General features: G+C 41.4%; 1 protein-coding gene across 1 annotated transcript in view; it reads right to left on the minus strand.

Moving 5' to 3' along the window:
* PAPPA (pappalysin 1) overlaps positions 1-21,158 on the minus strand; it is a 180,274-nt gene that overhangs the window by 44,529 nt on the left and 114,587 nt on the right. The window contains exons 11-13 of the mRNA XM_026049405.1: positions 9,732-9,845; positions 9,107-9,242; positions 5,493-5,706 (exon numbers count right to left, since the gene is read on the minus strand). Coding sequence (XP_025905190.1) covers positions 5,493-5,706; positions 9,107-9,242; positions 9,732-9,845 — 464 coding nt within the window. The remainder of the gene's footprint in view (positions 1-5,492; positions 5,707-9,106; positions 9,243-9,731; positions 9,846-21,158) is intronic.

Genomic DNA, 21,158 nt, shown 5'->3' on the forward strand with positions numbered 1-21,158 from the left:
TAACTGCAGAAGTATGATTAAGTCCCATTGACAGATTTGACTACAAGGGGATGTAAGAACATAGCTAAGGGCTTTGCTAAATTGGGGTCTTGGAGGCACAATCCCAGAAACATTTGTATTTTAACATGTTTATAGAAAATTATGACAATTAAGTGGAACTCTTCCTGACATAAAAACAAACCAGTACTTCCTCCTTCAAAAAACTTATAGCAAGCCAAATGTTTTTTCCTTAACCCTGGGGTCAAGCACTTTTCCAAGAACTCATCTTAACACAGTGCCCTAATTATTTTTTTCTTTGCAATAGCTCTGCCACATGTATATGTATAGGTGAGATTAAAAGCATTCAGTGTACACTTGCATGTGATATGAGCCTGACYATTATCTATTTTACATAGGAAAAACTTCATTTTCCACAGCCCAGGCTAGCCTAGACTGAAGTATGCTTAATTTTGATTCTCTGTCACCCTTCATACAACTCACATAACTCCAACCTTCTAACATTATTTCTAAGGAATTTATCCTTGCAGTGGAATTGGCTTCTGCTCTATCTGCACAGATCTTTCAAAAGGCAAAAGCAGATTATCTCTCCTTAATTTAAACATATATTCACCACTTTGAAAAGCAAAAGTTTATAGTTACGTTCTTTCTTGTAGCTTCAGAARGTAGAGAGGTGTATGAACTACAAATTTATCGATGAATTTACTGTCTTTGGTCATCTGAATATATGTACTTTAATCCTTGGGACTCAGTGGGGACAGCTCAGTCTGTACCAACTGGCTCACAGGAAGACAGATCGAGTCCTTTCTTTGTACATGTTTGCCTTCAAATTGTCCATGGGAGTGATCAGAAGAATAGCTCTCACCAATGCTCCCTTCAGCAATTTCACTTCAGTACTGCTAGACTCATCTCCGAYAGCAATCATGGTGAAACCCTAATGCAAACTGGTGGGGCAGGAATGCAGATGGGTGCTGAAGTATACTGAAAATACTCGATATAGCCCCAGGTAAGTCACGGGAAAGGAAAGGTTGAGCTAGCGCACATCCTCTGCCCTWGCCCCACCACTGCAGGGATGATGGCTTCTGTCAGGGGACTGCCCTGCACTCTTGGGGTGCACTGTGTTGTGCAAGATATCCTTCCAGTGAGGTCCAGACTGAGCTGATAAAGCTTTCAAAGCCTCCATACGCCCTTTCAGGGGCTAAGCAATGCCTGTGTGCCTCAATGCTAACAGCCTGGAAGGTCTCCCTGCAAGAATGCGTTGAGGCAAACAAAGAAAACACATCACGTTCCAGTTTAATAAAAGCCAAATGATGCCATTTGCCAATTACCAAAATGGGGCGAAGGTTAAAAACCCGCTGAATTATAACACATGTCACAGACTAAAGCTTCTATGATTAACAGTTCTGTGAGAATTTCATTAATTTCACCAGAAGCAAGCTGACAGAGATTGTGCTTAATGACAGAATGCAGGGCAGGGGAAACGGTCAGGGAAACAGTGGCTGAATCAGTTAAGAAAAAGCTGTATTAAATARCTAAAAAAATAAGCCATGAGAAGATTTTTTGCCTATGTAAAAGAAAAAAAAMAGGAATTATAAAGGGTCATTGCATTTGCTACACTGCTCAAGATTTTTCTTCATCATTTCTTTTCAAGAAGGAGCTCAAACAATGAAAAAAAAATTTAAAAAAAAAATGAATTGGGTGAGCTACTTTTCTCTGAACCTTGTGCAGGGCCACCAAAAGAAGTAATCTCAGAGGAATGCCCTCTGCAGATGCTAGGTATGCTGCTGAGGAGGGTTTTACTCTGGCTCAGGTATGCCAGGAGATCCATTTTGCTAGTAGGAGCTTTAAAGAGTGCTTGGACAYAGCATAGTTCCCTCCTCAGAACCAGAGAGTTGAACTCAGGAAACTGAGGCACGTTAACCATGCTGAGCGATTTTTTACAATAGCCATGAAACACACAGATGTACACACTTACATTGCTACATAGAAGAGGAAAAACAAAATCTGCCCTGCAGAAGCCATTCTGCAGCTGTAACACTGTGTTCATATCAACAAGCCAAGATTTAATAGGAGTAGGTAAAGCAAAATATTTTCACTGTACTAACTAGAAAGCACTAAGAGCCATGCCAGCTGTATAACAAGCAAAAGTGGAACATGGATGTTGGAGAGCTGCAGGTAGCAAAACTCTACACCAAGGGAGGTGGGGCTCATTCTCATTGCAAACTGGGAGTTATTGGACAATCATAAAGTTGGAAACTGTCATGAAATGCAGAAATCTGGCAGCTGAAGTGGGATGTCTGCCTAGGTGTAAATGGGTGGCTTGTTGGGTACAGGTGCCCAGAGATGACAACAGCAGGAAGACGGGAAGTGGCAGGTCTGTAGGGTAAACTGGCACTGCCCCTGGGGAAAAGCAGTGCTTCCCTTCACTACCTTGATGGGGATAGGAGAGCCSCCCGCAAGATGATGCTTTCTACCTAGCAAAAAGGACAGAACTTTAATTTCTGAGGAACCACTGTCAGAGATGGTCTCAGAAAGCTGTGTTTTCACAGCACTCAAATGACCAAATATGGGAACATAAACCATTGCTCCTGTGCACCCAGTTTCACTCTCCCACTCACAAAGCTGAATAGGAAATAATAAAGGGCAATAACCTGAGCTATATAGGTGCAAAACTAGTGCAAGAGGAGAACTAACTGGGCAATTGCATTGGTTTTAAGGATGCAATGTGAAAATAAAGCATGTCATTTATACAACATGTCTCCAACAGTGAGGTAAACTTCTGTGGAAAAAATAAAAAGAAGCTTCTGGTCAGCTGCAGCAGAAAAGAACAACTGGAAAAATACAACTGGAAAGTACAGAATATTTTTTAAATCCTCTATAAGTGTCTTCAGACAATGGAATGGATTTTTTAAAAGAAATAAAGATGACTGAAGACAAGATTCTATAAAGTTCAATGGGACTTGCACATTTAAGCTCCATTTTTTCTTTTAAACTTTACTATACATTTTAAGAAAGAAGGGTGACTATACGTTCTATTTTCAGTTATTAAGTTGTCACTAACCCATGGGAGATATCCATTCACCCTCAAAATAAAAGCTGTGTTAACATTTAAGGGGTGATATATTTCTTTTCTTTCACATTTTAAAATCTGCACCCTAGCCTAGAAGTGCCTGTATGTGGCTATAAATTCTCTCCAACTAAAATAATTCTCCTTGAAAAGAGGGAAATAATATCTCTTGTAGAGAGAAGCCAAAAAAGGCGGCAAAAATATCCATGTTTGCCTAAGGAAAATGAAAGCCGCGAAGTTGATTCTTGTACGTAGGAAGGAAAGTTATTTTAAAAAATGATTAAATATATGATCATATCATGCAGATGTAGCCAGCATGGAAAGAGGACCAGGGAAGCACGAGGACTGACGATCCCTAGCTCTCAAAAAGGGTCTGATAGGGAGCGTGGGAGGCAGAGGGGAAGAAGGTGACTTAAATAACGGGACAGATCAGCCTCAAYACGCACCAAGAGCACTCTCGCAGCAGAAGACCCATATCCAGCTGCTGCTCTGCTTATGAATAAATTCAAAACAAACAAAACCTTCTTTCTGTGTTCATTCTGGACTGAGTAAATTAATGAAGCAAAAAAGATGGCAAGTGACAGCAAAGAGGTTWTGTGTTTGCCGGTTCCTGGATGCTTGAATATTTGTCTTAACACACATCTTTTCTACATTTTGGATAACTAAACTGCATGGAGTTTCTTATCTCTGGAGAGGAAAGTRTATGTGGCCACTCCAAATGATCCCATCAGAAGGCAGACTGGAATTTTTCCCCTATGCAGTCAATGGAAAAAAATACTGATTTCAATTTGCTTTGGATTGGTGCTTTATATTTGAGAGTTTCTGGTTGCTTGATTGATGCTAGAAGCTTTATGTTCAATTCAACATTGTTACCCCAAAGTTCTAAAATGTCACTGCTTTGAAGAAGCAAGGCTCTGAGKGAAGTTTTTGAGACCCAAGGGCTGAGACAGGTCAGTGAATTATGAGAACAAAGGGAAACAAACAAACAAAAAAATCAGGAAGAAARAAGCAAATGATGGGTGATTCTTCTCCAAGAAATTTCAAAAGGTTAGTTCGCTGTGCTGCAGAGGGTCACTGAAGCTTTGCCTAAAGGGAAAGCATTTTTTATTAAGGAAATAACTTTCTAAACACAGAGTACTTTTAATTTCATAAGTGAACAAATATTTCAAGTTCCTATTGAAAACTTGAGAGAGAGGAGTGTGGTCCTGTGTCTCAGCCTTCTCAAGCACTCTGTTGCTTCTCACTGTCTCCTTCCAGTGGGTTTTCTTGCTCTTTTTCTGTCTCTGTGTTGGGATTTGGCCAAACTTCCACAACTAGACTTCTCATCTGAAACTTGATCTTGCTGTCTTTGGGCCTCTGAATTTATACAACCTATTGCACAGAATGATCAGACGCCTTGAATCTAGGTCAGAACACACTGACTGGATTGATTTAGCTATAGATATACTCTTTTTTTCTTTTCTATTTTTTTTTTTTCTCTTATCCCCCTTCTCACCCTCCCCCCTTCTTGGAATAAAAGCAGGTCCTAAAAACAAACCAGAACATTATCAAAAACCTGACAGTCTGCTTAGGAGGCTGAGCAGAGGCTTGCTAGGAAAAGCAACTTGCTTTACTTTTGCTGCTGCTATAGTTTGATGCTTGCTCACAACTTTGAATTCTCAGAGAAAAGTGATTCTTTGAGAGGTTTTGCTAAATTCTCCCCACTTCTKCTTTTCAATGCCTTGCTGAAAGGAYCCCAGAAGCTGCTGCACCAGAGGCTGTGAAAGGTCACAGTCTCTGTGGGATGCTGTAAAGCAGCGCCTGAGAGGGCTTGGTGGTGATCTATTGATGTGTCTGTAATAACAACAAGAATAAAACGGTAGCCATAAACCTTTCATCCTGGGGGGTCCCACAGAGCTTTTCAGAGCGTTAGCCGGATCCATGGGGGTACTGAGAGCCTTTGCCCAGCCATAAAATTGACACGAACACTGGCTGCTGAGCACCCACTGCTGTGGGCTGAGCACCTTGCAGGATGTGGCCCCGCTGGGGCACAAGAATCACTTTGTCTCTGTGCAACCATTTCTGTGGGAGGTTCCTGTAGCCGCTTAACAGCACAAAGCAGTTTAGCTCGAGGACGAGGTGCGAGCAGCTAAAATGAGGCCTTATTGGGGAATGCATGTAGAGTTAACTGGCCCCAATTCCAAGCTWGGGATAAGAGAGGGAGGAGAAAGGAAGAGGAAATAATTCACTAGCAGTATCCTATGCGGGTTAAATGTCCCATCCATCCTGATCAGTGAGAACACTGGTGTTTTTTTCTCCAGCAACACAAAAGGGTCAGCAGGGTTCAGCTGCCTTGCCCCTCCTGGCTCCTTTTAACCTCTCGCTCGGGCCTGCTGGGGCTGGGGGCGGTGGGTGGCGAGGCGAGAAGGAAGCAGGCTGACAGGCTCACCTCTGCTCCGCCGGGCTGTAGGTCTGTCCTCGCTGGCAGCTGCTGATGGTGATGGGGTCGAAGTTGTGGAAGGAACGCAGGGCCACCCCGGAGATGGCCACAAACTGGGAGCTGAAGCTAATGAGGACAGCCCGGGTGTGATAAAAAGGGTGACTGAGGTCATGGATCACGGGGATAATCAGGGGATTGTTCCTGCAGCTCAGGACGTGGACACCTGCCAGAAGAGAGACAAGATCAGAGGAAGGGTCAGACTTAACACAATTGCTTCCCGAAGCCGTTGGCACTTCAGAAGCATTTCACCCATAGGAATGGCCCTATAGAACTGAAAAGTTATGGTAAGCTGCCTGGAGGGGCTTCCCAAATCACTCTGTAGAGCTTAGCAGAGAAGTATATCCCTCCAGACAGCTAAAGAAAGGCTGCCATTCTCTCTGCAAATGCGGTAGGCTCTCAGAGCAATTTCTTTAGACCATAGCTACATTTCTATTGTGCTCTGTTAAATCAGGAGCAACCATCACGGAGGAAGTGGAGTTGCACTATTGTAAAACTAGTCTGAGAGGACAGTTAAAGCCTTTATACTGTGCATCAAATGGCACCGGCAGAATGGATGGCTTTGTGTACAGCGGGCAGTTTACCAGTGGCTTGTTTGTAGCTGTGCATGTCATTAACACTCAGTGTTAAACTTTTTACATCAACTCTATGCCAAATGTGCCCAGTTTTGCTTTCGTTTGATTGTTTTCAGCCTTGGCTCCTTCCTAGAAAGAGCAAATATGGTCTTGGAGAGGGAGAAATGAGCGTCATGGCTACAGGGAGGATTTTGCATGTGACCTCCTTTGAGAATAAAAAAATTCAAGGTATCTGATGATGCTCAGTAGCCCCAGAGATGTGCTGGGGAGACTTCTTATCCTTCTTCAGTAGACAAGGCATGCAGGAAGAAGTTTCTGCCTTCACATAGGAGTAACTTGATTTCAGATGAGCCAAATCTATCTCAGGGCAAACTCAAAGGACAGACAACTGTCACTTGGCCTCAAAGTACATTAAATGAGATTCACAAGCTTGCGACTGGCTGCAAAGTCCTGCCTTCTTGGCTCCCTGCAGATCAGCTTGGTTCCAGTTCTGTTCACTTCACTGAAGTTCCACCAGCAACGAATTTGGCCCAAATTCTTGGACTACCCACTACACTTACAAATTTAAAAATAAAGTAGGTTCTATCTGTATGTTTAAATGGCTCAGGGATTTTTATTACTTTTCCCCTTTTTTTTGATTCAAAATCAAAAGAATAAAAAAGCTTTCATTTTTCCCCTTAGAAAGTGATTTCCTGTGAATTAGGACTTCTGATCACTGTCTTGAAACATCTATCTCCCATCTTCTGTTAAAAAAAAAATCTTCCTGTAATAAAAAGCAAAATAAACTAAAAAAGCAAACCTCTTTTTGTTTTGGTCTTTACCTGACCCTGAAATAACCTTCCTCTCTACTTGCCTTCCACAGGTCTTTTGATATCAGTTCCTTGTGGAACGGTGCACGTTTCTCACTTACAAACAGGTGCAGTTAATACTTGAAATCCCGAGTTCCCAAATTCCTTAGAAGTTTCTGCCTTCTCTGATGGAAGGCCAAAAAAGACCTTATGGTATGAGGCTGTTTATTCATTTCATTTTCAGTCATAGAACCAAGGTGGTGTCCACAATAAGACAGATCCACTGCAGATACTGGTGTGTTTTTTGCTCCAGCAAGGTAAATGGAGAGTGAATGGGGCAGCATTTAGCTAACCTGACTTCATTAAGAAATAAATAAATAAATACAAACTCATTTGAGGTAGAACATATTAGCAGGAGTGCATGAGTTTGAATTATCTTGATGGTTGCCCCTGTTCATTTAGCTCTGGACTGATCTATTCATCAGTCCTTCAATACCTCTTAAAATCTATTCGACATTTGAATGCCAGTTCCTCTTAACCCACATCTCTGAGGTGTTTGCCATCCTCTCTCCTAGGCAGTCTCAAAAGAAACCTCTCATTATTTCTGGACCATCCACACAGTGCAGCGAAGTGCAGTTCTGGGTACACTGCCCTTGTGCACTGTGCTGCACTTTAGCACGCTGTGGCCTGATCTRGTTTTATACTCGCTAATACAGGTACCAGTGACAGACAGGTGTGATAGGCTTTATGCAAACCAGCACAAGCTAAAATACTGTTACCTCATTCTAGGTCGTACTTTCAATTTGCTGCTGACTTCTGCTTAAGGCTGCCTGACAATCCAGTCAACCTTGCAGTCTCTGCATGCCAAACTTTTCATCCCAGCTGCAAGTTTCCAGCTTGCTACAGGAAAACAACCTAATGCTAAGCCCAGCTCTGCCTGAGTGAGAACTGCTGGGCAGACTAACCTACGCCTCCTCTGTGCTAAGAAACATTTCTCTGTGAATACTACAGGGGCTTTTCCATGATGAAGACAGCGTCTCAACTGTGAAGATTTGCAGGCATCAGTTTGAGGCATGCCAAACTCATTTTGCAACTTCTTTGGGGATTTCAAAACTTCGCCCTTGATTTCCTCTTTGCTCCTCTTTCTTGCTCTTTTCCTCTCACAATTTGTTTGTCTGTCTCTTTTCAAAGTGTCACATTAAGTAGTTGTTAGCATAGTTGTGTGTCTGTCACTCATTTCTCAGGGGGAAACAGCTATGTGCCACTGTTTTGCAAAAGGAGGAGGGTAAGACCAGTGCAGGGGTGCTGTGCAAACTATAACTGTCCTCATTCAACCTGCACAGCTTGTTATTATTTTGTTTGTGGGGTTTTTTTGTTTGTTTGTGTTTTGACAACAGACACCTCATTTTCTTTTCTTCCACACCCCACCAATATTATAGATTGCACAGGATAGTAAATTGCCTTTCATTTGCAAGTGACTCTTATTGTTTGCATAACTAGTAGGAAGTTGATATGAGTCTGAGCTTGGCAAAACTGTAAACTGGTAAAACAAAGTTGGGGGAGGAGGTTATTTTTCCCTAAAAATCACTTCACGGTGAACTACCTTGGGACATTAGTACAATTCGTACGCTCAAAGACACTCTCACACGCATCTGCTTGAGACCATGCATCTCCCACTCAGCCTGCAAGGTTCTGCAGCTTCATCAAACCTGAAACGTTTCACATGAAAAACGTTGGCCTAGATAACCCAAAATTTATCATGAAGACCTTGCTACTCTTCAAGGGAGGGAGGGAGGGAGAAAACCAGCCATCTCCTTGTGAGGCATCCAAGTGCCTTGGTTATGATCTGCTTCACTGGACAACAGCAGTCAAAGGTTTTCTTCATATAACTGGCTTAGCTGTCTTATCTGCAGCCCCTTCACAGACATTATAACAAAGGTTTTAGAAGACCCTGTATCCAGACCATCAAAAAACAATAGAAATCTCCCTTTATATATTAGATGTATTAGAGTATGCAGAGTATTAGATGTATCAAATGATGTATCATTTTCAATAGACTCTCAGTAAAATTCAGATCCTGATGTATTAAGCAAGCACTTTTTCTTTATGATTCTGGAAAAAACAAGCAGGAATAGATCTTGAACAGGATTAATAACAGATTAAGCAAACACTAGAGAGGGAGTTGAATAAAATATATTTTTACCAAGATCATGACTTTGTTCCTTGGTGTCAAACAGCTGCACACTGATGGTTTCCTGCTTCTGATCCAAGTAGTAGGTGCCATCAGTAACCAAGTGAACAAGAACCGCTGCGGCTACCATAGGCTGGGAAAAATAAGCCTAGGGGRAAAAAAAAAAAGAAAGAAAGAAAGAAAAAAGTCCCTCAAAAACTGAGATGGATAAAAGGGGTAGACTTAAAAACAAAAAAGCCAGTGCACAACTTTTAAGTAACAATTCCTCCTTTATTTTAATAGATAAATCTCTTCCAAACTGTGTTGCTTGTTGGAGCTMTTACTGACTGTGCTTTATTCAGTACAGGAGAAGCCTAAACCCAGATATACAAACTGAATAGGACTTGAGCTAAACTGCTCTGCGGCTGGAGGTTATAACTCCTCTGAAAGTCAATGCGCTTGTCAGAGAAGGGGACTTTACCAGTCATTCCCTAGATGATTACATGCTCATAGACTTTGTTTTGCTCTTTTGCACCAAACATATTTCAAAGAAAGCAGAAGCCTGGCACTATCTTACGATATTTCACCCATTGGAGAGCCTCTGAAGACAGACAAATAGGAAACTTCTGAATTACCTTGGCACTTGTGTCCTTCTTACCTTGAGCCAGAAATTGGTCTGAGTCATATGGGAATACTGGAAGTTGGCTGTGCAGGGATACCAGGCATACTGAGACACACCATCATTCAAGTCAATCACCTTAGTTCGGCACATCTGAGAGAGAAAAAGGAAATGCCAGAATGGATGTAAATGGTACTGTGAAATGATTATGACTGTTTACAGTGGGATAAATGTCCAGATACATTACTAGAATAAAATAAAATATTGTAAAGATACCTCAATACCATAAGAATTATTTCAAAGGTGTTTTTTGGGGTTCTTTCTACTCAATACAAATTTAAACATAAATGATCAAAGGACTCGCAACAGCAGGATGTTAACCAGAAGTTTCTTCTTGTACTTAGTTTACTACAATGAGGAATTCAAGAGTGTCTAGCTCAACTTTACTAAAGGGACCACCACCATTCAACTGAAATCAAAGCAATCATTACTCCTGARCACAACAACTCATGGCAGGAGATATCTGTGGATGCGCTCCACACTGCTCAAGTGATATCCTATTTAAACCTGCCTGTCACTGTAACCTCAGGAMAGCCACGGATGGCCATGCAAACTTGGAAGTGTAGCCAGGAAAGTCCCGTCTCTACAACTAAATTAAAGGAAACGCAAGGAGAGTCTGTAAGGAACTAGTTTCTGCAACTGGAGTAAACTTCTTCCTAAATCCAGCATTTTCCATGGCAGGCAGAAGTAGGATACTTCCTTTCAGTAAAGGACAAGAAGATTAATTCAAAATGTTGGCATGAGTGAAAAGCCCACATAAAAGAATTAAACTTGAATTTAAGTGTCAGAGAGTCTTGCATTGCCATCAGTATATAAGATGTGAAAAAGAAGCATCAAGAAATGCAAGGATTTACACTAAAACCACACAGATATGTGAGGCTGCTTTATAAAGAAGCAAACATGACTATAACTTTCATTCTCCAAAGAAGAATGAGCAAGAGATTGTCCATAAGACAAAAACTGTCACTGTATTAGAAGGATGCTTCCACCTGAAGGTCTCAGATCACCTTAAGAGCACCTGATAAGATTCGCAATATTTTGGTGACTTMGAGGGAATTCCTTTTGATCACAGTGTGTATTGGTAATGAGGCTACAAATGCAACTCAAGAGGTCAAAACATCTCAAATGGCTACTTAGCCATGCGACTAGCACATGAGAAAGTCTAGGACTGATTACAGAGATCACTTGCACTAGGTGCTAAGTGGAGTAATATACTCCCGGGAACATTATTAAATTTCTTTTCAAGACTAAAGCCTTAACTGAGCAACCTGATGATGATGTGCTGTCAGTAAAGACATTCCCATAAGCAATTTCCCTGATTATTAAAACAAAAAGAAAATCCTAAAGTGAAATGAGAGAATTAGCAGAGATGTTTTTAATGGTTTAAAATGCTATGTCCACTCAGTAATTATGCACAGAACTCCCCCCTTGGACTCAGCAGGCAAAGTCAAGCAATGTAAAGAGAGTCTGAGAAGGAGAAATCAGATTGGCCAAAAGTGAGGTAATCACTTCTATAATCTGAGTCTCTCAAGGTCTAGCACACAGGAATCTATGGGTAAAACATAAATCAGTTTTAATGGGCTGGAAGAAGATTTTTAGTTTATTTAGTTTTTAAAACAACTGGGACCAAGCTTCATTGAGGCAAGCCAGTGTATAGTGTTACATTTTACAGCAGAGCAAGGCTTTACATAAACTATCTTTGGCATTTGAAATCGAGTCCAGCAATTTGACATGTATCATTTCACAATTCTCTTTTCTTGCATTTTCAGCAGCCTGTCTGTTGTTGGGAGCATGGTTTTTATTTTAATACTTCTCCAGTTAGGGAATTTATCTTACCCACATCTGCAATTTATATGGTCACAGAGCACTTGGACATGAACAAAGGTCTCATTACTTTTATACAATTTTTTTTTCCTTAATCTTGTATCTTCTCCTGCTTTATTGGTCAAAAAGGGTGGTTGAAAGAAACAAGAGGACTGATGTTTGCTGTATTTTAAGCAAGGGTGAGTAAAAACCTGCATTAGGACTCAAACTTTCACCAAAAATTTGACTCAAACCCAAAATAAACCGCTGCTGAGGTGGTTTGGAAACCTCTGGTAACTTTTAAATGCCTTGTTTGATTTGTGTGTGTGTGTGTGTGTGTGTGTGTGTGTGTGTGTGTGTGTGTGTGTGAACTGGAGCACTTTCTGATTCTGCCTGAGACTATTAGTAAAAATCTTAACATTGCACAGAGTCTGTGTTTTAGACATGTGCAGCTCAGCTGTGCAGATTCAGTAGACTGGTCTACTGGGGCCAGGGTCAGGTAAACTACCAGGCCTGTTGAGGCTGATCAGCAAACAATTCAAAAGTGGTACTGTGTGAAAACAATACTTTATGAGAAGAGTAGGCCTGTGAAGTGAGAGAAAGCCTACTAGGCATGACAACAGGAGTGATTACAATGGCCTCTCTTAAACTAGCWGTTATCTAGTAAATTTATCTAGCTTAAAAAGGTTCTTTAAGATTTTCCAATAACAACTGGATTGGATAAACTGTCCCAGTCACCTACAGACACTCCCATCTCAACACCCTCCTCAACACACCTGGTAAATACACATGCTTTTCAACTCTTAACCAAATATTGAGTGTCACACAACTGCTAAGTTTGAGAATCACTTGCTAGGATAATCYTTCACACTTCTGCCTTTGAAGCATCTCTTAGAAGATAACAGCAGTGTGAAGGAACTTATTACTACAATTCCATCACTTCTAACTTGCAATTTAACGGTACGGAACAGTGGCATGCATAGGGAAGAGGAGGGCATACAGAAAAAGGGAGCATCAGAAGGTCCTGGGATTAGGACATGACAACTCGGTGCATTCCAACGGATTGGAAGACAGAGCATCACCTCTCTTCATGGCTATACATTTATAGAAATTAATGTGAATGAGTGTGAATGAGAAATTAATTGTTCCCTAATATCCTCCTGTCTGCTACAACCAGGCAAAACAGTTGCAAGCAGAGAAGATGGATGGATGTACTTTTCAAGGCAAATGCTTTAGTGTTTGGTTAACACCCTGAAATGAMAAGTGACAGAATCACACAGGACTCAAAAACTTTGTTCACTCGGACTTATACAGGTTCTTTGACCCATACAGTATTTGGGGTCCACAGGAGCTTAGTATCTGCTCCAAAGTAGTTGAGGAATACTTGCAYCTACTTACTGGAAGCCCAAGTCATATTTGTCCCTAGAAAGCTGCTTTCAATTAAAAGAGCTAAGTATGTCTCTTCCTTTCAGAGGGTTCTAATCCAGCTCGTCTCCCACTCACACATTTTGTACACAAAGATTGAGAGACAGAAGGAACAAGGGCAGAGAGCGCTGTGGTATTTTCCCACAGGAGGGAATGCCTGGAGGTTTCCCTTTGACTGATTTATACAATCTTTTGCCAATCACAGGGACAACATGTTCTTCAAACTGCCTCTCCCGTTTTCCCTGTCTTACTCAAGGGGACCAAAGAATGCGTCAGCAGAAAGAGAAAAGTGATATATCAGGAGATCTAAGTTCATTGCCACATCTAAAACACATTTACTATTGCAACAAGCGTCATTCAACTCTTTTTCTTCATAACCTTTAACTTTCAGGTAATGTGCGAAAATGTCAAGGACAACTTCAGGAAGCATGCTCCTGAATGATTCCCATCCATTTCTGACCCATGAACAAGAATTCTGTACACACAGAGACTGGGCAACATTATGCTCTATTGTCAGCCTCTGTCATTACAAGAGCAATGATGGCTTCCTTTGACTCTAGGCAATACTACATTATGTTGATGTTTACCTGTTGCAAGCAAGCCACAGGTTAAGGATTACTGATTAGCAGACACTAGACAAGAGCTCAACACAACTGCATCCAGTGCACAGCTCCRTAACTAACTTTCTGTTCAGCCTTTAGCTTCTCCAAACCTCAGAAGCCTGTGAGACGAGGGTCATATTTCCTTCATTACACAGGATAAAAACCACTTGAGGATAAAAACCACTAGTGGCAAACAGGTGCAAAAATGTAACAAAGGGGCAAATAAGCACACAGATTTGTGATGGATATGCTTCCCTGCATAAGTAGACACAAATAGGTGTCATCCAGCTCTGTCACTCCAATTGAGCAAGCACAGCCAAATACCACATACRACTGTTGCATACAACAGTGGCTCTTATCTCTCATGTTATTATATTAGTATAAAGTGCAGACAGGTAAAGCTGCTATTTATACTAGGGATGCAGACCTACTCAACTCTGGCACAGAGTCACAAAACTCATGTTCTGCCATTGAGGGGTTTACTCAAATGCATGTCTTCAAGCTAAGGACGGCAATGAAGAGCCATCACAACTCCTTTTCCATCAGTTAGTAGAGAGCAGTCTTCTTCTGGAGAARAACATTAGAGATGGTTATAATGTCCGCAATGGTAGACTGTTCCATCTCCATCTCTCCTACTGGTTGCCACTTCTGCAGCAGGAAAGTCAGACGTGGGTTTCTGTGTTGAAATAAGCTATACACTGTCCCATTTGCAAAACAGTAACCAGAAAATGTGCAGGAAAAGGATCTACTGGTAAAACTACATTACCATCTATTTCTGGAGTGCATATATCCTGAACGGGATAGTACAAGTGCACAGAAATACTCACTGGCTGATAGGAAACCTGTGGAGGCACAAACAGGACATAGTCTGCTGTTTGAAGATCCAGCTAAAGAACAGATATCAACTATAAGAATGAATCCTAATTAATGTACAATTTTTAGCTGGCTGCCCTGCAGAATGTTCTTTATATTTAACTCAACAAATGTCAGATGATCCCAACCATGACACAAGCGACATTTTAACGCATCATTGGCCAAAATAATCTTTACTTCTCCAATGTCACACCTCAAGGATGGCAGGTATCAAGAGGTCAGACTTCCAAGCCTCTTTTTGTCCTTGCAGACCTCAAGTTAATTTTACCCAAGGATGCAAAACTTCAGTACAGTTGCTAAATATCAGGAAGGTTCTTGCTTGTTTATTGCCCGATATTATAAGGCAGCTTGACAGCCACATGGATGCCACTCAGATCGCCTCCTGCACCACAGACCTCCAATCTGTTCTAAAAGCTGTTCCAGTGCTCTTCTCATTTAAGCTACGAATTGGGTTGAAATTACAGAAAAATGAAGTTGCCCATACTAGTGAGCAGTGAATCATTAAAAAGGCCACCATTTGGCTTTCAACAAACACCTCGACAATCATCCAATTTCTACAAGCAATCCAAACTTCAGGCGCTCACAGAGCTAAGAYGGAAATTGTACATGAACAGGTTTACTCAAGGGACATCCAGAAATTTTGCTCTATTTTTTCTCCTAGATTCCAGTTAGAAGTGTTTTAGGACTAGTTCCTTCATAAATATTGGGACTCTAGTATTTTCCAGTGCACTGGACTTGTCCTGTCAGAAGTATTAGCTCAGTGGTTGGCTGATAAACTTAGAAAAATCAGGATTGGATCATTTCCGGTTGGCTTCTGAAACTTAAGGAAAACATCCAAAGTTATTTTATCCAAACAGCTACACATGTCATATTTTTATGTGCACTAACCATGAATTTATAACACCTTGTTGTTGCAAGAAAAAAAACAAACAAATCTCCCTTCCCACTCCTCTCCAAAAAAAAACATCTCTGAGATTCAGCAGTAGCATAGGTTATAAGCAGGTGCAGATAAAAAGAAAGGTTTGTCTTTTTTCTTTCAATAATCTTCCTACTTATGATTCCTTATAGTCTGCTTACACCTTCTCCTCAGCAGCAACTTTTCCATACCTCTGATGTCCATAAACTATGCACCTTCCACTCCAAACTTCCCCTTGTCCTCTGCATCCAATTTCATCACAGGGAATGGCACTTTTAAGAGGGCAAGGAATATGTCTTTGAAAATACAGGTTTACTAAATCTTGTGCTTTGTCTGCTTTTGCCTGTTTTTATTGGGTTACTTAAAGGCCTTAGGGCAAAAGATGAAAAGCACGATTGCTTTCCTCCAGGACAAAGGCATGTAGGCAGGTGATCAGAAGAGAAGCTTTATCAACTGGAAGCTGATAAAACTCCTGGGGTAACACACGGATGCTATATTACTCCCAGATTCAGCTGGCTCAGAAGTAATAGGAAATCTCATCTGTCAATTTTACTAGTGTAATGAAGAACAGAATTTGGCCATGGGATTGGGAGGCAGATTATGTCTCCTGCAGGACAAAATAAAGTCCTCTTGCCAGTTGCTATGTTCACTTGCAGCACAACCACTTTCCATCTGGATCTGGAGCAGCTGATGGTATCTGGAACTTGTAGATTTAGCATTCAYTTATCCTATTACTACTGTTTTTTTAGCAAAAAATCTTCGAGTTTCAGCTAAAGGATAGGCTTTTTTAATTAATTTATGCATGTAAAAATATCACAGCTGCAGTATGGGGATAAATTCCTCTATAGTTACAATAAAAATGATAGCACTTGTTTCCAAAGGGAGATTTTCTTATGTAGACTGCTTGATGAAAAACAGGTCTCTGATTTACAAAAGAGTAGGAGAAGCAAAGGACCATTTTGTTTTGACATATAATCTGGGTGAGTTTCAGGAAAGCGAATGGGAGCTTCAGGGATTTTCATTAGATGATGGCCCAGATTGCATGTGTATCCAATGTGTGTTATTAACTTCAGCTTTCTCAAAAAAAAAAAAAAAAAAAAAAAAAAGCTATTTCAGGTCCAAAGAGTCTGTATGAACAAGGTATTTGAATTTTTAAATCATGCAGCTTGCACTCTTTGAGCTTTCCTTTGAATTTCTGGTATCTCCGAATTCAAAGCAAACTTCATTTAAAAACATTGAGTTCAAATGAAAATCACATAAAACCATAAACGTCACATGGTATACCTGAAAAAAAAGTWTATCAGTTCTGACTGGCCTTGTACCAAGTCCGCATTGGCTTTGACATCCAGCCAGGTATACTCAAAATATCTAAGATCTTAGCTGGATCTGCTGAGGTAAACAGTATGGAGTTTTGATTTTATAACAAAACCCTAGCCAGATGATTTTTGCATGGTTCAGAGAATCACTCCAAAGTTGTCACTCTATCCCAGTGCCACAAACTACAGGAAAAAGAACAAGAAAGAGAAAAAATAATTGTACAAATGTGATTTAATGATCAGCTTGCAACTTTTGTGCAAGTAAATAGTAAAATTTGGAGTTTAGGGATATAATTTGCACCTGTCCCTACTTCTTTTGCCAGTCAGCAGTGCACACTGAATAGATGGAAAAAGAAATGATAGCTCGAAGTTCACAGCAACACCAAACATAATCTCATATGAAGCACATGCAATTGTAATTGGACATTTTGTCAYGTGCTCCTTATTATTCATATCAGGAGGTTGCTATATATTCAACACAGCCATGGGACATAAAGATGCTCCTCTCAGACAGCTACATTGTCTATCCCAGCACCACTAGGATTTTCATCTGTAAGGGCTGATTCTCAGAATGAGCCCTCAATTGCATTCTGCTATTATGTTCAAATTACCAAATACTTCTAGGGTTACAAACAGCAGCCAAATGCAGTCTGCTAGACAGACAGCATGAAGAACATAACACCCAAACAAGACCTTCTCCCTTCACTTCCACAAACATGAGCCTTATTAAAGCTAGAAGACATTTCAATAAGCAGCAATAGCTCTTGTTTAGAGCCCTCCACACTGCTGCTCACCAATGTGTGAAGGCATTACAGACTGATAAGTGCTTTAGCAGACTGTATATCCATCCACTGGAGAGCAAGGTTAAACAAATACAGTAGCCAGAACATTATTGTTGGCTGCACACTCAGGTTCCCAAACTGCCTGTCTCRAACTAGCAAGGTCCACTGTAGCGAGCTCACACATGACTGCTGGCCAAGGCTGGCAGGGCGGGATGTGCTATGGCAAGGGAAAACCACCCCATTCCCTATGTATTTGCCACTGAATGATGAGAGGAGCAGTGCTTTGTTTGTTTGTTTGTTTTGGACAGGAGTATTTCATTTGGGAGAAGTTGGCATCTGTTAAAAACAGAATATGTGCCACACTTTGGGAGGCACTTAAAAACATATTTTCATACTATATTTGTGGATCCAACTCTCTGGACTCATTGTAGCGTTTTCTGGTTTGGCGAGACAAAGTAGGATTGGGCTTGTTATGATAGATTTGGTAACATCCCTACCTTCCTCCCTCAAGCTAGTCCTATAAATTTGCTTGAATGCAGAAAGCATACAGATAGGTAGAAAAAGCCCAAAAGCAACACAACAAACATCCAAAGACCTTCAGCTTGATGCAGAGTTCTCCATCAGAATAACACACTGGCTGAGGCATACAGGGATGCTTAGAAACACTTGGGCAAAATTTTTCACAGAAAGTGAGACAAATAGGAGAGAAAAAAAAAAMMCACATTTTTTCAACTAGCAAGGAGAAAAAAAATACAACACTCTTTGGTTTCAAGTACTGCAGGAGTGGACTTTAAATATCCCTCTACTAACCCTCATTTCCACTGAGCAGCCCAACTGTGTATCGGGTACAACAGCAACTTCCAGGCGATGTGAGACACCGCAGGTGCCATCACACTCTCCAAAGGTTGCTCGCTAAGCTTTGCCTCTGCCTGCAGCAAACAGCCGTGCAGTGGTTAATGTCAACTCTGACCACACGATCCCATTCAGGAAAGGTCAAAAGAGTGATTTTTCATTTAAAAACATCTGTGTGTTTAAAGAACAAAACTTTCTCATGTGCAGAAATCCAGGAGTTTTCAGTGCTTTTATTTTCAGAGTTAAAAAATCATGTTTTTTGGTTTTGTTTAGGGTTATTTACCATGCAAACACCCTGTACAAACCACACACAAGCCTCCACCCAAAACACAAGAATAACTAGAGGTGCAAATCTCTCCCTCAGCCTCCTTTTCCCTCTCGAAGCTGCACAGTTTTCTGCAGCATGCTCACACTGAGCTAGCCAGACACCCAGTTGTTGTACATCATTATATGAAGATGTACACATGCCTCAAATCCTAAGGGTATACGTCTGCTCTGGCCTGTCAACAGGCTTTAATTGGATACATCCAGGGAGACGATGCATTGAGAAGAGACACTCTGAATGCAACAGCAAGAAGGAAGAATGTGGTGGGGATGCTCCCGAGTGCAGCAGGGGCAAGCACCCATGCGATCACGTAGGAGGGACAGTGTGTGCAGTCGCAGGGTGACAGCTGCATCAYAGCCATCAAACCCTCTTGGTTTCCTATCCAACTGCTCAGCCACATGTCAGCATACACTGATTAAAATTAAACTGTCCACGGCTTGTTTTTCTTAGTACCTGAAGCTTGTGGTATGCAAATCCAAAAGTCTTCCCTGGATTTTTTGCAGTTGTCACTCCAAACCCACTGGCTAACAACACTCCTGCCATATGAGTAAATTCCTCGAAATAATTCGGACCATCCATCGAGGCTCTTTGTGAAATAGCTGCCAGTTGCTTCCTTTGGCACACAACCATTCACATCTACATCGAAGCAAGGTTTTGCTGCAGGTGCCTGAGGAAGCTCATGGCTTTTATCTAACCTCCAAGCAGCACTGGGGGAGCTGATAAGCTTCAAACTTGAGTGGATTAAAGCAGATGACCACTCAGAGCACTTCCTCCACAAATGTCTCAGGCTAGTGGGGAGTTCCCAGAAACTCCCAGCTGCTCTCAAAAGGAGCTACCATGGAGACTGAAGTGCGAGTATCATCTGTGAGAGGAAGCTCACGGTGTCTTCAGCCTCCCTGTCTCCCCAGAGTAATCTCTGAAAGGATGGAGTGGGAGTGAAGGGGATGGAGGAGCTCACAGCTGCTGGAACCTCAGCCTTTCCCATTAGGAACAACTGCTGGGACAAAGTAAAATTTCCATATGGCAAGGCTTGCCTTTGCAGTAGATAGAAGGCCCAGGATAAACACACTGCAGGGCACCAGGCAGTGATCTACTTTGCTGTAAAGGTAGATTTCCAAAGCTATTTAGATGGGAAAAAGTGCTAAGAAGGCTCAAATAGAGTTCCAAAAACAATCAATAGGCTAGAAACACAGTGACAGGTAGATGCTTAGGGACTTCTGTAAATCCTAAACTGCAGCTTTCACTGTTAAATGCTCAAGTACCTGGAGAATTTGGCTGTAATGGTCCTCAAAGTTCCCAAAGTGTTCAGCATAATGGCTTTGGTCCACTGTCTAAAATGGCTAGCATACCCAGTTGTTTTTCTGAAATGAAGGCTTTCCCCGGCAAGTAGGTACGTGCACACACAGATGATAGCACTGACCATGCAAATAAGGGCTTCTTGACACACAGTAAATGTTTGCAGCTGGCTCTAAGTAGAAATCTGGGCCTGTAGGGCTTCTGCTGACAGCAAAGGCAGTTAGGCCCATTTGCCAGATGGATGAATCACATCTACTTACCACATTCCCAACTGACATGACTTCAGAAGACACTGAATCTCAAACCTTACAGACAGTACTCTCAAAATTGAGATCTACTTCAGGGGTCTTCAACAGCAAGTGCTCTGAGACATCAGGATTTAGGAGAGACTTAGAGCAGCTCAAGAGTTCATCTAAATGGTTCATCCTTTACTTTTTTAAGGAAAAAGCAGCTGTTCATTTACAGGTGGGCACAGCAGTCTTGATTTGAGAGACCTTCTAATATGGAATGCTTTCAGGACAGTGCTGAAGTGCCATCCTCCAAAATTCATGCCTTTTAGAGACACCTCAAGGCGAACACCCCAGAATTGAGTGGCATTCGGAAGAGGTTTCTCATGACGATACAGGCTTACATGCCTACAGTACTCTGAACAAGTAGTGTGGACAATCCTTCATTTAAAAGAAAAAATAAATTCTTTACTGCTGGCATGAGAAAGTTTACTTTCAGGCTTAAAGAAATGATCATGTGGTTTTGAGGATGGCATTCCATTCAGCTGAAGAATAGCACCCTGCCTGTCTGTATATCTGTGGCTTTGTAGCTACATTACAATCTTGGAGAGCTCTGTTTACATATTTTACATGTTTTCTTGTGCAGAACATGAAACCAAATTACATAGTAAAGGCCATTATGGCTTCACTCTTGCACCCTTTTCCGTCCTTGCCTTCTGAACATTTGCTTCAATTCCATCAAAAGCAATCAACTGGGTATTTTTTAACTTTGCCTCATTGACTAGCAATGCTTTAGGCAGGTTTATTCACAGTTGCGCAGGGAAATCATGCAAAAGCTAGTGAAACTATATGACGGGGGAATAGGGAGAAGACGGCTGGGGCGGGGGTGGGATGGGAAATGCTGGGAACCCTTCATGCATGAACAATACAGACATGTCGATGCATTTATGCAAAAATGTTCTGCTCTGAATGGAGAGGGACCCAAGGCA

The sequence above is a fragment of the Nothoprocta perdicaria genome, unplaced genomic scaffold (genome assembly GCF_003342845.1).
Source record: "Nothoprocta perdicaria isolate Ctin4 unplaced genomic scaffold, notPer1 scaffold_6, whole genome shotgun sequence".
Classification (NCBI taxonomy): domain Eukaryota; kingdom Metazoa; phylum Chordata; class Aves; order Tinamiformes; family Tinamidae; genus Nothoprocta; species Nothoprocta perdicaria.